Source organism: Anser cygnoides, chromosome 3 (genome assembly GCF_040182565.1).
Source record: "Anser cygnoides isolate HZ-2024a breed goose chromosome 3, Taihu_goose_T2T_genome, whole genome shotgun sequence".
NCBI classification, from domain to species: Eukaryota; Metazoa; Chordata; class Aves; order Anseriformes; family Anatidae; genus Anser; species Anser cygnoides.
Genome location: NC_089875.1, coordinates 117,993,033 through 118,009,199, shown reverse-complemented (window position 1 = coordinate 118,009,199; position 16,167 = coordinate 117,993,033). Strand labels below are relative to the sequence as shown.

Genomic DNA, 16,167 nt, shown 5'->3' with positions numbered 1-16,167 from the left:
ACCTCTAGCACTGAACATTCTGGGCCAAAATAAGTTTAAAAAAATATTCATAGATTTATAACCTGATCAAAAGAAGTGACATAAAAATAGACATTGTGGACCCAACCTAAGAAATTGGTTTGTAGTTGTCTCATCAGCCAAAATACACTTCTGACCTCTCTGCATGCAAGGTCATCCTGATCATTTTCTGTCATTGTTTTTATGCATTTTTTCACTGGACTGAAAAACTCAGATTCAAAGCAATGAAGACACATAACAAAGTAATAATTTCTCTTTAGATTAAACCATCCAGATAAGGCATTCCCTTTCCTCTGAAGAGGTTACTCTACAGTTTCTGAGTCATCTAGCTGAGGGATGATTTGTTACAGCTTGCAAAGGGGACAGATTAAAATGTGTTTCATTTCAAAACCACAATATATCCTTTCTCTGCAGGCTGCACTGTCTTCAAAATCAGTGAATATCAGCCTAGCTAACTTCACAACCCAAGCTGACATTAAAAAGTGGCATACTATCCATATCAGGGGAGGTTCAGGTTGGATGTTAGGTTCTCCATCGAAAAGACAGCACTGGCTCCCCAGGGCACTGGTCATGGCATCGAGCCTCCCAGAGTTCAAGAAGCATTTGGACAATGCTCATAGGGTCTGATTTTGAGGCAGTCCTGCATGGAGCTAGGAGTTCTACAACCTCTTCTTCATGTTTGGTGTCACAGGTAGGACACGAAAGATCTGCTACTTCCAACGTCAGAAATTATTTTTCAGCTACAAGTTGACTCGCAGCTGGCATGCTTTCCTCCACTGGGCCACAGTTTTTCTATTTGTCTGGCAAACACACTTAACTGCTTAGTTTGAGCTGGATGGATCAGAAATTAAACCCTAAGAGCTTCAACCTGCAACAAATTCCCCTAGGCTATTGCTGCACTGTTTGCAAAGTGCTGATCATAGACTTCTGCCCTTATGCTTTGGGTTTTATGAACTGTTAGCCCTGTGTTTCCTACCCTATCCATTTCCTCTCTGTACCCAGCTGCAGCCTCTGCAAACCCACATCCACAGCTGTTACAGCAAAACTGATATTTTCTACTGCTCTGCAGTTACACCAATGCAGTGAGGGACAGGATTCCCACCCCCAAAATCCTACATGTAAAAAAGACACTAGCCAAAGGTATTAAGCTGTTAAGAGCTGAGGACGGTAAAAGAGTTAATACCTATTTCTTTTTGCACTTGCAAGTTGCAAATCCAGTAACATTTTGCAGTAATTTCTCACTGCCAGCAGTAGACATGAGGAAAAGAAAGAGTAACAGCTGTTTTAAGAGCTGATTGCTAAATTACTTGTCTAGCTGTTGGCTGTGTAGTCAATGGACATAAGACAAGCAAAATTTTGTTCTACTCACCTGAGAAGCTCATTGTCATGCTCCCTCCACAAAGCATAACTGCATGTGGGTATGAATTCAACAGTTATGCTCAATGGTGTCCTGTTTCTTAGCTGACATTCCTTTCAGTATACTTGTATCTTACTTTTGCAGGGTTCTCTTTTTATGTCTTTCTTTTCCCTCCTTCTCAGTACTTCCTATTCAATAAGTTTTGTGTGAAGGTTCCAACATGTCCTAACATGTACCAGGCAAACCAAATAGAAAGGAGTCACTGTTACAGTTTTTAAAACAATAATATACTGCAGAAAGTCAAAACACAGAACAAGGATGACAACTTAAACCAGCCATGGTCAGTAAATGCACTTGAATTTGTAATGGTAGGTGAAACAAAGCCATCAGACACATAACTCTGAAGGCAGATTTTCTGAATGAGATGAATTTGTTATATAGACATAATTTATGAGACATCTGTCACACAAAGAAAACAGAAGGCTGGGAGTATTTATTTACTGTTTATATAACAATTTCTGGCTGCAAAAAATGAGGGACCATGTGGAACCATGTCAAAGGCCTTACAGAAATGCAGGTAGATGGCATTGGTAGGTCTTCCCTTGTCAACTGGTGCAGCCACTCCATCATAGAAGACTACCAGACTGGTCAGGCACGATTTGGCTGTCTCAGATCACCTCCTTATCCTACACGTGCCTTGACATTGCTTCCAGGAGGATCTGTTCCAGGGGGGATCAGGTACTACTGATCTCATCTGCCTTTCACCTAGAGATCCACTTGAATGTGGGTCAATGAAGACAACATGTGCATATCTTAGCATGAGATAAGACTTTCCCAAGACAGCCCTGATAGTCGTGTCTAAGCACTTAATTCAGTTGGAAGCCCAGAACTTGCTGAGGTGTCCCAGAGTATCCTGCCAGACCTCCAAGTACCCTTTGGAAGGGAGCAGATCTTCCCTATGCCCTGTGTAACATCTTTAGCAGTGCACTGTGCATTGTACATCTTGTTTCATATGAAATGGTGCCAAGAGTTTATATATAGGCTTCTGCATTTAGACTTAGGTCTGCACAGACATAGATCTACAATGGGTGAACTATGTAGGCATCCACATACCCTTTTTAGTTAAATACAACTAACTTTCATGACTTCTTTCAAAAGAGTCTGTTCATCTGATTCATTTATTAAGAAGTGAATTTGCTTTTCCCCACCTTGATCATAGAAAAGCACTAACGTAAGCACATGTACTTAGATATCATTGATAGTAGTGTGAATAACTGGGTACTTTCCAATATCAGAATCTTGCAAAAGTATATCGGTTTCAGCCAGGAAACTTTTTTTTTTTTTTTTAACAATTATTTTTCTACAGCTCATTACAGCACTCAAGAAATCAGAGTGTTCCAAGCTCTGCTTCCTGCGCTGTGTGTACATTTTCTATCAGATCATGCCTCTGCAAAAGGCAAAGGCATTACAGGATGCAGGAACCAGAACTGTATGACTCCCTTTACAGTGCTTTTTATCAGGACCTTTTTCATGCAATTAAATGCTCCCTCTTGCCTCTTTTCCATGATTCCTGCATGTCAGACCATGGAATGGATTAGTTTCAGCGAGGTGCATGGAAAGCCCTCTTAACTGAGTTGCACTGTGACAGGGCATGTAATGCATCCTCTGGTTATGTAGGTTTTATATGTCCTTTATAAAGCAGGTTCCCATTTCAGAGTGTCATTTCTACGCTGTTATGAACATGATGAGAAGCTGCTGCACAAATAAGCTTGGCTGTGGCCAAATACAGGACTTTCATTAATTATAACAAGTCAAACTGTGATTAATCAACAATAGCATTTCCAAGTGATTCTTCATGCTGGTATACTGTGACTTTAGGTGAAGCATCTTTAATGCATCTTTTCACTGCTCCAAAAGTTTCTCATTTGTTTACTGTGGCCAGTCCAATGGAATAGTCAGTGTAGAATTCACTGACTTGTGAATCAGTTTTCTTCTACATTTTAACACACTTTTCAGTCTCAATAAGTTCAAGATATTTTTTACCAACTGGACACTGTTACAGGAAGACCAGACCTCTTGTTGTGTTGTCTACAATATGGTTTTGGTATACTTTTACTTCAAGCATAAGAAAAGGTTAAAATGCTTATATGTGGTATGAATGGCTGAAACATTTTTCAAGAATTCATGGCAAAGGGCCACACGTCGCCCGTCACTATTATTATATTTAAGAAACACCTTTTCCCAGCAAACTCACATAGCAAACAAAAAATGCATTCATGAAAACCTTCAGCTGTTTGTATAGCCTGTTTTAGGCAAAGGTAGCTATAGCTGAAGTCATTAACTATGTAAGCTGGAGCTGAGCCCTCATGGGAAGCAGTCACACTGCAGGTCTGCAGGCCTGTTTCTGAGGGTGGACCTGAAAAATCACTGATAGTCAATGGTGCCTGAAATATCTCCTTTGTAAAGGGAAAGCAAACTTCAGTCTGCAGTTGTGCCAGAGTGGGCAGCATTCGAGTTGGGGCATCTACTTGGACTGAAAGATGGAGGAGAAAAGCCATGGTGAGTGGCTTTCTTCTCCAAAATCTGAGGGCAGACATTACAGCATGTGTTACTGTGGGCAGGGTGGATTTACTCTACCTGTTCTCCACACTGGCTGAACACACAGCTCCTCCAGATCAAAGACAATGTAACAGAATAGTGCTGGAATCACAGTTTTCAACATGCAAGTTGTCAGTGCCCAGCATCTCAAAACTCTGGTAGTCCGACAGCTTTCAAAGATTCTTGTAGCTTCTGCATTTCTGTACCTTGCCTTTGCATTGGCTAGCTTTTGGGGGGGCATTTATGCCCATCTGAACATCTGTTATAATTATTATCCCATTGTTTATCTTCTTGTTAATAGTTCTACTCTACGTCTGGAGCGGAAGGTGATTTGGGTTGTATGAATTGATAATGTTCCTTTTTGCTAAGCAAAATTAGCAAAAATGATCAGTACTTCAAGGTGTTTTTTGCAGCTAAGAAAAACATCTATACAAAATGTGAACACAGAACAGAATGAATTTTAATCAAAGGCACTAAGTTGTCATTAATTTCAGTGGGATTGAGGAATTGAAGAAACTGGAATTTTGCCTGCATTGCCTGGGCTCACATCAGTCTCTTATAGTTCAAATTTACATAGGGGCTGGAAGAACTTCCACATTAAAATCTCTCAAGCTGAATTTGTTTATGTTTTGAACTAACTAACTTTCCATAGATGTGTCTAATCAAATAATAATAATAATAATAATAAATTAAAAAATACAGTTGCAGAATCTTTTGGAAGTAATCTTTTTTTTTTTTAATCTTTTTTTTTATTATTATTAAATTGCTCCACCCTTTCAGGTAGTCCACTTAAGAGAGAGGGAATTGATATGTTAAATTGCTCTTTGTACCATGGTTCCGGATGTCAGTTTTATTAATCTTTGTTTTCTTCCCAGTTATTTAACCCATAGACCATGATTTGTAGGGTATCTGACAGATATTCTTTACAAAATAAATGGATTTGACTATTTAAACAGGTGTGTCATGTTTTAAAGAAATAGTTGCAGTAGTATTATTTCATTTTAACAATACAAATAAAGCTCAGGTGACTGTAGCAAACTAATGAAAATTACTGAGTGCAATGGATGGGGTGATTCAGAAGGGAATGTGTGCTTCCAGTTAAAGTCTTCTAGTCAAGCTTGGATAAACACTTTCTACATGGTATTGGGGAAAAAATGGAACAATCTTCCAAGACATTGAGTATCTGGTGTTGCTAAACTCTGCCTTCTCTCACAGTCAATAGAGAGATGCAGTCTTAATAGCGATGGTAGGCAATTTATTGGGCTTTCTTGTGATAATAACTGTAGTCTATAAAGTTAGAACAAAAAACAAACAAACAAACAAAAAAAGTTTCCACAGAGAAAAAAGCCCCCTTGCCCTTATCTCAGAACATTGAAGGATATGGGAGACCTTATCAAAAGTGACTTCCCATAGTACTGCCCGCTATACAAATAAAGAACAAAAGCAGCTCTGTTACAAAGGAACGATAATCCAATATTAAAATGTTACCAATAGCAACAGCTGCAGAAATTCTGCAGAAAACAGGAAATATTGAAACAAAATTGAATTTGTAGTTTATAGGCAGTAAACTCAACTGAGCATCAGCCAAGATGGTGCTCAGTGTAGAGGCATCACAGCAAAGGCAAGGATGAGGAAGGGAACCACATGTAAAGAATGAGGAGATGTTTTTAGACCTCTGAAAGCCAACAGGTAACACAGAAGGCAGGAAGACAAATTGTATTTAAACAGAACAGAGCCGAGCATTGAGAATCTGTCAAAGTTGAATTTGTGATACTACTTTAGGGACAGTGGAAGTAAAGGTGCCATGAGGTGAGTTATATGATGCTGTCCTGGAGAGAAAAAATTAAATAAAAATAAAAATAAATCAAACATAATTCAAATATTCAGACTGAAGGGGAAGGGATACACATCTGTAGTCAGTCTACAAGTAGGTTACTCTTGTGCAACACATGGGATGACAGTCTTTTATTGTGCATATAAATAATGCTCAGTGCCACAGCCTTTTGGCCTCAGTGACCTAATGCAATGCACATTTTATTTAGTAAATGAAAGTTCAGGAACAACTTGGAGGAAAATGTCACTGTGTTCCCCAGTTTGTAGGTCATTCTGTGCATGGCCACAAGATGACTGGCTGACTTATGTTTCTGTCTCAAAAAATTTATACCACTCTTTTGCTAGAGACAGAAAAGACAATTGCCAAGCAGCTATCCCAAAACTTGAGCTTTCATTTTGTGAACACAACTTCAGCACTACAGCCTGCTGATCAGCCTATAAGCTTTTTTGGCAAAGTCATTTTGTGTTGCAAAAGAATAGTCTTTTTATCTTCCCTTTCCTTGCCCTGTAAACAAGAGGAAAAAAAAAATGTCCAGAGCAATGCAGTTAGATTGTTTCATTTTCAGTCACCTGTTTCTTAAGATAAGTTCTTTCTTTTAAAATGTGTAACCCCAAAGCTGATGTCATTTATCTGCAATAAATATTGACAAAGAAAGAGAAGAGAATGTATATATATATACAACCCCAGAGTGAGGAGAGCCTCTGACTTCTACCACTCTTCCCAAGAGAGAAGTCTAGCTAGACAAAGGTAAAGTATGGATAATTTAATTTATTAGAAATTTTATCCATAGAGTCACTTGGTCAGCATTAATTGGGCATTGTGTTGTGCAGGCTAATGTAGTTAATATGTAAGTTTTACTAAACCTGGTAATTAAAAGAAAATGTATGCTTGTATTTACTACAGAGGCAGAATTTAAAAACAATTTACATTTTCTGCTTAGAAAACCATCTACCTGTCTGGGTGAGAAACACTTTACATGAAGTCTAATTTGTGATTCTTTATACCAAAAAGCAACACTTGGTCTTGTTTGCTTCATTCTTCAAATGTGAACATATATTAATCCATTTTGTATTTGATTATAGTCAATCACAAGAAATGTTTTTCTAATAAAACTTGAATTATTGTTACGTTAAATTTATTTATCTGGAATGTGGGTATATATCAGTACAGCTAGACTCATAATTTTGCTATCTATAGCTGTCAAGTACTTGTCCAAGCTTGCAGGTATATACCGTTTTAAAATATCTTTTATATCTTCTCATATACAATAAGATGATTGTTTCTTCTTAATGCAGAATGAAAATTCATTTGTTACAAAATGAAATTTATAGATGCAAACTCAAAGACAGTTTAAAAAAAATATATATCAAAGTAACTGAAGTGACAAATATCCTTACTGTTGTAAACTTTCAGACCTGCTATACCCTGAAAGTTTTATCAGCTGGCAGGAAAAAGTCTCTGCTGAGGAGTGAAGCACCGGGATTAAACAGACATGCACACACACACAAAAAAAAAAAAAAATGTGTCTGCACTCTATTTTTCAAATAGAATTTTTTTCTAGCTTTGTAACTAGTAGATTTTTAATATTGTTTTAACATCTGATGAAAGTTGCATGAAATGTCCGAGTTTTCACGCAGAGCTACATAAAACTATGTTGCCGGTATTTGTCTCTTCAAAAGCATAGAAGTGATTTAGTTGATCGAGTAGTATAGTATTGACATGGAAGTAGCTGGGAACAGTCATCTTCTGATTTTGAAACTAATGCCAAATAAATTTACTCTAAGAGATGGATTTGATTGTGTGGTCTGACAGTTGAAGATGTGTGGTAGTATTTTAATCAAGTTTACTGCTGAAGCTAGAAATGTTTTATGTTTCCAGTTGCAGCACTTTCCTTTGTAGTCACAGAAAGATCTTGTTTCTGTATGTTGAAGTTCTGCATAGCCAAGCATCCAAAGAAAAAATTCTTCTGATACACTGATTCATGCCTTATGCTTGTTCATGAACGCTTTGTTGTGAATATTAGCACAAGATATAATATAATATTAGCAAGATCTTTTGGCTAGGCATAGCCACATGGTACGTTTATGTTCTCTGGTTGAATGAGCTCCAGTCATAAAGGAAAGTGTTTCCTACGTTGTAAACTACTGTGGAATGCTCATAGAATGTGAACAGAAAAGGGACCTCAAGCATAAGGAAAACTTCATGTAGGCCATTACCATATCCTCTGCTCAGTGCTGAATTTAGCTTAGAGATTTAGCTCCAAACGAGAATTAGAAATGGACCTACTTGTGCCCTGGCAGAGACCACAGTGCTCCTCAGTGAAGATGAAAGTAATGGAGTTGATGCTCTATTTGTAAATGGAAGAAAAGAAAACACATTTTCTGGACCCCTATCATTATTTATTTATTTATTATTATTAATATTATTACTATAATAAACATCAATTTCTGACACCACACATATAGAACTGACTCACACACAGAGGAGCAAGAAAATCCTCTGACTTCAGTAACATAAACCCAACATAAATGAAAGGGAAATCATATCATAAATCTAGAGACAATTTCAGATATTAAACAGTTAACAGGATATTAATATTAATAAACAGCTAACAGGATATTAATAACAGTATTACTGCCATCTCTTCAAAATCATCATTCTAGGGATAAAAAATATTTGTACCACTGATTAAAAGAAGAATGAAATGGAAGTTGTTTTTACAGGACTCTGGAAACTTGCTGTTAATTCTTTGTGATGTTAATCAATCTTTTAGTTCTTGCCAGAAGGAAAAGCTCTTAACTCATTCTTCTCACCTAAAATCAACATGTTTCTTTAATCACTTAGCAGAGATGAATCGGTGAATCTACAATATTTTCATAGTAGATTTACAGTTTTAACAGTTATTATACCAATAGTATCCCTGTCAAGCAGGATTTGCTAGATCTCTACCGCTGACCTGTACTGCTCACACTGGATTTTCCTCAGAAGCCAGATCTAAGGTTTATTATGTTCAACTAATTTTATTATACATATTTTCCCTACTTCCTTCATTCTGTTTTAAGATAAACTGTTGAGTTCAAAGTCTGTCTCACCAAGGATTTTGCCAAATCTTCATTCTTTAACAACTGAAAAGATGCAATTTCATGTATGTCTTCAGTAGAAAAAAGTTATGTAATATTTGATTTGCTTCTTCTGACATGTAGAAAAAAATATTCCATGAATATGAGTGGGTTTTAGACTGTGTGCATACTGTGGTATTTGCTTCTGTAAAGTATCTTATCAGCCAGAGACCAATAGCAATAGTATTGGCTGAAGGTTTTGTTTATGTGCCAGATGCTGCTTGAGGGTGATCAGCACCATCTGATTGAGAGATTGTGATGCTGATTTGATTGGGAAACAGGGAGAAGGAAAGAAATGGAGACAACTGTTGATGTGTGGAAACAGTACCCCACTCCAGAATAAAAGTTCCCAATACAGATGATGCTTGCTTGAGCAGCACATTGGTGTGGCCCCAGTGAATATATTTTATTTTATTTATTTTTATTTATTTATTTATTTATTTTATCCAAGGAGGCAAAGATTTAAAAAATGCTACAAATTCAGGACATTTTGAATAAAGAAATCAAGAGGAGGTTGATCCATCTGTTATAGGAAACATGCAACTTTATACTACTTGTGGTCTCTGCCTCAGTACAAGGTGGAGCCTTCTCTCCGTATAAGATAGTGGTGACCATTCACCATCATATAGTCATTTGTGCATTCTCAGCACATGCAATGGTATTATGTAATGACAAAAAAAAAATCTCCTCTGTGGTGGATTTGATTTTGAAACTGTTTTGCATCTTGCTTACATATCACAGTACACCACAAATTTTATGCAACAGAGATTAATGTTTTTTTGTTTGTTTCTTCTTTGCGTGTTTTTTCCTTCATAGAAATGGGCCCAATAACTGCAGTCCTTTGCCTGGTTGCTTTGATACACCAAGCTGATGGACAGGTAGGACCATTCGTGTATGCAAAAAAGTTATATCTGAGGACGTTGTATAGATATCTGCATTAGCGGGTTGAGTGATCTCGAGCTCTGCAGTTCAGGGTTGAAATTATTATTTGCACATCCTTTCCACAACAAAGATGAACTCCTGTTTTTCTAAGATTTATGTATTAAAATTCTGCCTATCAAAAATATTCTCCTCTTTACAAAAATAATTTTTAAAATACATTTTCCTAAAATAATATGAACTGATGCTGCTCTAAAATAATTTACCTAAGTATCAGAAATCTAGTCTTCACTTCTCTTCAGAGAGGATTAATCTTGTAAGATGTAGATATCTACTATGTACACATTTGGATGTGAGCTATTTATAAAGATATGCTTAATAAGGAATGAAAAGAAATAGGTTCTTTAGGAATGCTAATCATCTCTTTCTTTAGGAAATAATTCTTTACTCTGAGGACGGTCAAAGACTGGAACAGGTTTCCTAGAGAGGCAGTCAATGTCCTATGACTGTCAGTGCTCAAGAGGAGTTTGGACAATGCCTTCATTAACATACTTTAACTTTTGGTTGGCCATGAAGTATCCAGATAGTTGGATTAGATTATCTTTGTAGGTCCCTTCCATCTGAAATATCCTATCCATCTTTAACAAAGCTCAGGTGATCTATGCCCTAAATTGCTTTTTTAACTGACTATACCAAGGGCTTAAAATAACTGGCTGAGATGTAGTTTCTACTACTGTAAATGCCATAAATTGAACAAGATGTACAAAACCTCTTGAGGGAGGTTTAGTTGCCCAAACAGAAATGTCTTAGTGCAGTTTGAGATTGCCTGGGGTGCCTGAGACATTCATGAGAGGCTCTACAGGCTGTACAAAGAGCTTTAACCTTCTGGAAAAAACAGTTAGGGCTCTCTGGGCATTTAAAATGGCATTAGGTGCCATTTTAGGTCACTGACTACAGCTTTTAAAACCTAGAATTGAGCTCTGAAGTCAAAGCAGTGAGAAGTGGGATTCATTCATATTATTGGGACATCTTAAAATTTAGTCTCTCTCATGTTGTGGTTTTCTCATTGACCATAAGGGCAAACCGAGATGACTTTTAGAAATTTACATCTATGGTATAGATGCCTAAAATTAAGTAAGATGAATTGGTTCCTAGCATGGAAATCATCACACTAATGGTGAAATTCATCTCACCAATCTAAACGTCAAAATATTAATCATCTAGATCTCTCCCAAGCTCTCACTATAAACAAAGGAAGGAGAAAGAGGTACTTCTAGAGAATAGCTTTTCCAGTCCTAAAAACGAGTTTGGGTTTTGTTTGATGAGCTATGTCTGCCCTCTCCAGTAATGAATAAGAGTAAGGTATCTAGCTTAGACTGAGAGGATTCATTTTCAGATATTAAGTGGGAAGAATCCCTTCCCAAGGAACATTCCAGTCTGAAAACTCTAATGTGGGCATTGCAACCGTTGTTCTTTGCCAGGATTCAAAACCTGTCATCACTGGATAAGAGGCAATTTAAATTGTTCATTGCCTTCTTGATCTTATGTATTTCAGAAGATGGTCTGCAAAGGGCTTTAAATTCTGATCCAGCTTCACGTATTTCCATAGCTTGCAAGTGATGAGATCTAGGGATTTTTTAGTGCTCACAGAAGGTCAAAGCCAGTACTGACGTTTGGTTCCAGAGCTAAGCTTTCTCCATGTTTGATGTGGAGACAGCTGAAGGTAGAAATATTAATTACAAATTTCATTTAGGGTCACATCTCCATATTAAAAAGATGGTTCAAATGAAAGGAGGGAGAAAAAATGATTTAAAAAAAAAATCACCAGTTACAAGAATAGAAGAACCAATAAAGGAAAATTGAGAATTTCCATGCAGCTTTACTTTGACAAGAAGTTCACAGTCTTTCTTGCTTATTAAACCTCAGATAACTGGAACAATCATTTACTGTTTTCCAGGTGTTTCAGAGTAAACAAGTGGACACACCCCTCTTTCAACCTTTTCCCATTAAAAACCCAATACAGAAGCCAATAAAGAAACCGATATACAAACCGATACACAAACCAATAAAGAAACCAGTACAGATACCACTACAGAAACCCCAGCTACCTCAGCGACCAGCCCAACAGAAATACAATGGTTTTCAGATGCAAAGCAAACAACAGATGTTTCAGCAACAAAATAATATTCAGCTGAAAAACAAGCAAGTCATCCTTAAAGAACACAATGAAATAAGAAGATCTGTAGTTCCAACAGCCAGGAACATGCTGAAGATGGTAAGCTACGCATATCCACTAGCCTGTTTTCCAGATTATTAGTAGAAGATTGTAGCCTCCTAAAAACCCCACACTCAGTGAGTAGATAGGGCAGGAAAGGTAAGAAATCAGAATTTTATCCCTTTGTTTCTGCTGGCTTCATGCTTTAAGTCTGCACACTTCAGTGCTGTAAGCGCTTGTAAAATCATTGCAAAGATCTCAGAACATGCCCCAAGCACTGCTCTTAACCTCTCTCATAACCAACATGTCTTAGTTTCTGCAGTTAGCAAAACTCAGTTAAGCAACATGGCACGTCTCCCTTATCCAGGGACATCTGTCTAGAGGAAATATGAACACAGGTTTACTGCAACCATATCCATTTATTGTTGTTAAACCTGTATTAATATAGCCTGCAAAGTGAATCACAAATTCTTGCCTTATGTTTTCTCATTGCAATAGGCAGAAACTGCAATCTTTTTCAGGGAAAACTTTTACCTTAGAAGAAAAGAAACACATGCCCCAAATGAAGGAAAGTGGGCAAAGCAAGGGTGGAGCTGGGATACCAGCAGCAATTTTCTGAATTAAACATAACTGGGAAGGCAAAAAAAGGCCTAGACCTGCATAGCTATCTGGCCTCAGATGAACTTGCTTTGCTCATCACTGTTACCATACCCATCACTCTTGATATTTTTTGTTATACCTATCCAACGTGCAGATGAGCTGCTCAGTGCTTTATGGTTAAGTCTGCACGGTAAGTCTTGCAAACATTCCCCTGGTTCAAAGACCAGCTGGTGTCTATCACTACATCTCAGCTCCACCTAGGCTGAAGCTCAAATTTGTACCATTTAGAGCACTGTACCTTACAAAGTTAATTCAGACACAAAGGTAAAAGAAGGCAATAGTATGTTTTAACATTTCTATTAATCAGGATTTTGTGGAGATCAGGGCTGTGTGATACTCTGCAAAATTGCTTGATCTGCAGCCCTTAAGGGCTGAAGAAACATGGTGCCCATGCCCCATGCCAGGTAGTGTAAAGTGGCACAGCTCCTTTGCTTTCTTTTGAGGAACCCAAAGCATTCAGCACTCAATGCGCAAATAATTCCCCATGTTTTTCTTCTCCTTCATGGACTGCACAAATTTGCCTGTGACTTGTTTCTTCCTTTGTGTCTTTCAGGTTTGGAATGAGAGAGCTGCTAAAAATGCTCAGAAATGGGCAAAGAAGTGTGAAATGGAAATCAGTCCAACAGATCAGAGAGTTATTGATGGTACATAAACAACATGGATCCTAAGCTTATGGGTTAATGTTGATTTGCAGATGACCCTTGTTCATGTGAACTAGAAATACGAATACATTTTAAGCTGTCGTAGAATATCTTTGGAGGATTATTAAACGCAAAAACATCATCTTTGTCAGAGAAATTCCCTGAAAGACAAACTGTTGGAGCTTGAGAGAGGGAATCTGTGTACTTGCCCTGTTCTTGTACCTTTTTTTAAGTACCCTCTTTTAGCTCCTAGCTCCTGCTGGAGACAAGATAGCACAATAGAAGACTGTGGGTATGACTAAGTATAGACATTTTTGTGTAGCATATTGTAGTTAAAAGCTCACCAAAATCAAAATAGTATTCTCTGCTGCTTTCATAAGATCGAGTGTACTGTCCTCTTTAAAATCACAGGGGAAATAGGTTGGCATTGCAGACCTTTTGTTTAGGATGTAACTACACTCCCCCCGTCATACCTTCCACCCTACAACTTGCTTCCTTCCTATGTAATAAAATACACCTACTTCTACTTCAGGCATCACCTGTGGTGAGAATATATTGCTCTCCTCTCAACCAAAAACATGGGCTGAAACAATCCAAGTCTGGAACAGTCAGGGCTCCAATTTCAAGTATGGTTTTGGAGCAACTACGAAGAATGCCAATGTCAAGAGCTACGCTCAGGTATGGATAATTGAAGCAAATAGCAATGATACACTAGAATTATATGAGTACAATCAAGGTTGCTGAGATGTATTTATTATCAGAAAAAAAATCTCATTGATAGAATTCAATAAAATATGTCTCTGAAATAATATGTTTATTTTTGATTCTACAGCTAGTGTGGTATAACAGCTACCAGGTTGGATGTGCAGTTGCCTACTGTCCTAGGAACCAGTACAACTACTTTTATGTTTGCCATTACTGTCCTCCGTAAGTATTGACTTTTAATTTTCTTAAGATGTGATAATTCTGGATATGTTTTCAAAAACTCCAGTAGTCCATTGGTGATTTGTAGGATCAAATGCCTATAGTTTCTTTTAGCTACTTGTAATTTTGAAAACATGCATGTGAATTGTGTTTTTAACATCAGGTTAAATATTAATATTTATTTCATTTCACACTGAAACAGAAATTTGGGAAATTTTAGCATTTGAATAAAGAAAGGTCTGTCTGTGTAAGGATAAGGCATCATGCACAAGTCATGCTATAACTTTGACCATAAAGAAGACAGACAAAAAGTGAAAGCCAACAGCAAATGAATATTCACAGCGGTAAAGAGCATATCTTTGACTCCTTCATGTCAGAAGGTGGCTGCTGAGGTAATTTTCTTATGAGCCACGATGCACTTGAAAGCCATTAGAAAAGCACAGCCAGGAAGCACATAAGACTTTTTAAACTGATAATGTTATATAAAGGCAAATAGTCAATTAGTTTTCTTTCCCCAAATGCCTATTTGATTTAAAATCACAGTTCTTATATTCTATGCATAGCTCAAACTGAAACATGACTATCTATGAAAATAATTTTACCCAAAACCTGTGGATGTCTTTCATTGGGATAAAGAAAGTCAACTGTCAGTAGCTCAGAGCTACACTTTGATCTCATTTTGTGTTGTGTTTCTTTCAAATTTCAGAGGAAATAACATAATGCAAGTGGCTGCACCTTACAAAAGTGGACCAAGATGTGCAGATTGTCCCGACCACTGCGACAAAGGGCTTTGCAGTAAGTGTTTGCCTCCTTACAACAAACATTGCACTACCTCAAATAATAACATTCCCTTTTCCTTCTTGATACTTACCTTTTGCCAATCTGCAGGTAGAATGTCATAGAATTGCTCCTTGGTTTTCCTTCTACACATGATAGTGATTAAATAGCCCACCACAACTGGCACGATTTTGAGCGGGGGAGGGGGGGGGGGAGGGGAGGGGGGGGCACCAGATGAGATCCATAAATCCCTTCCAGCCTCATCCATCCTATGCCAGTGGGTGCGTTGTGTTGCTGCCAAGCAGTGAGTGATCACATCGCCAGTCTTCTGCTGCCCTCTTCTGGAAAGCTCAAGACAACTTGATGTGCATGTGCATCTTAAGTGCATGGACAGTCAAGGTTCATATATGTCCATGTATACCTAAAGATCTCCACATGACCCTGGGTATTGTAGACTTCCATGCGGAGCAACTCCAAGTATACAAATAGACAGGAACTGTAAGATACCACCTTTCTGTCTGTTTTCCCTTTTACACAACATTCAAGCAGTTTGAACAGCAGAGCAAAGGTATAAAGGCTAAATAGGCAAGAAAATTAATGAGAAGATGCATGCTGGAAAATGCAGAAGTATCAGACCAGCACTGTTTTTTTCAATCAATATTTCATGTTCTTTTTCTATCTGTTCTATTTTAGCCAATCCTTGCAGGCATCGAGATGCATTTCCAAGCTGCAGAAATATGAAAACCTTGTTTGGCTGCCGCCATTCAGTGGTGAGAGAGAAGTGTGCTGCTACCTGTAAATGCAACACTCAAATCATCTAATATGCTGGTGGATGTCACTGTAGCTGCTTTGGGACTTACTTATTAGGAAAAAGTAGAACTGACCACGAAGCGCATTCATGCTCAGTGTATCAGCTCAGATTGACCTGTATGTAAACTTTTTTTTTTTTTATGAAATCGCACAATTATGTCAGTCCCAAATTAGTCTAGAAGCTCAGATAACCTCTGATGTTATTTTAGGCTTTATAGAAATCATGATTAAGCTACTCATGTGTTACTTTTTGGTTTTCCTTGTGGTGGATCTTCCACTGATTCATTTCCTTTTAACAGGAAATACACTTTTAAAACATGGAAATATGTTAAATT

At 37.6% G+C, this 16,167-nt stretch overlaps 1 protein-coding gene across 1 annotated transcript; it reads left to right on the top strand.

Moving 5' to 3' along the window:
* The first annotated feature begins 1,916 nt into the window (after positions 1–1,916).
* Positions 1,917–15,941, top strand: LOC106038118 (serotriflin-like). Its single transcript, XM_013184405.3, has 8 exons — positions 1,917–1,965; positions 9,743–9,804; positions 11,763–12,080; positions 13,234–13,324; positions 13,854–13,999; positions 14,154–14,248; positions 14,952–15,040; positions 15,716–15,941. Exons 1-8 carry the CDS (start codon positions 1,917–1,919, stop codon positions 15,841–15,843), a joined length of 978 nt encoding a protein of 325 aa, XP_013039859.3. The 3' UTR covers positions 15,844–15,941.
* Positions 15,942–16,167: the final 226 nt, after the last annotated feature.

Bases quoted from the DNA above. Each gene is read 5' to 3' on its own strand.
- LOC106038118 (XM_013184405.3), top strand. From the start codon at position 1,917: ATGTGGAACCATGTCAAAGGCCTTACAGAAATGCAGGTAGATGGCATT. The intron at 1,966-9,742 runs GTAGGTCTTCCC...TTTCCTTCATAG, and splicing joins AATGCAGGTAGATGGCATTG to AAATGGGCCCAATAACTGCA. The intron at 15,041-15,715 runs GTAAGTGTTTGC...GTTCTATTTTAG, and splicing joins CTGCGACAAAGGGCTTTGCA to CCAATCCTTGCAGGCATCGA.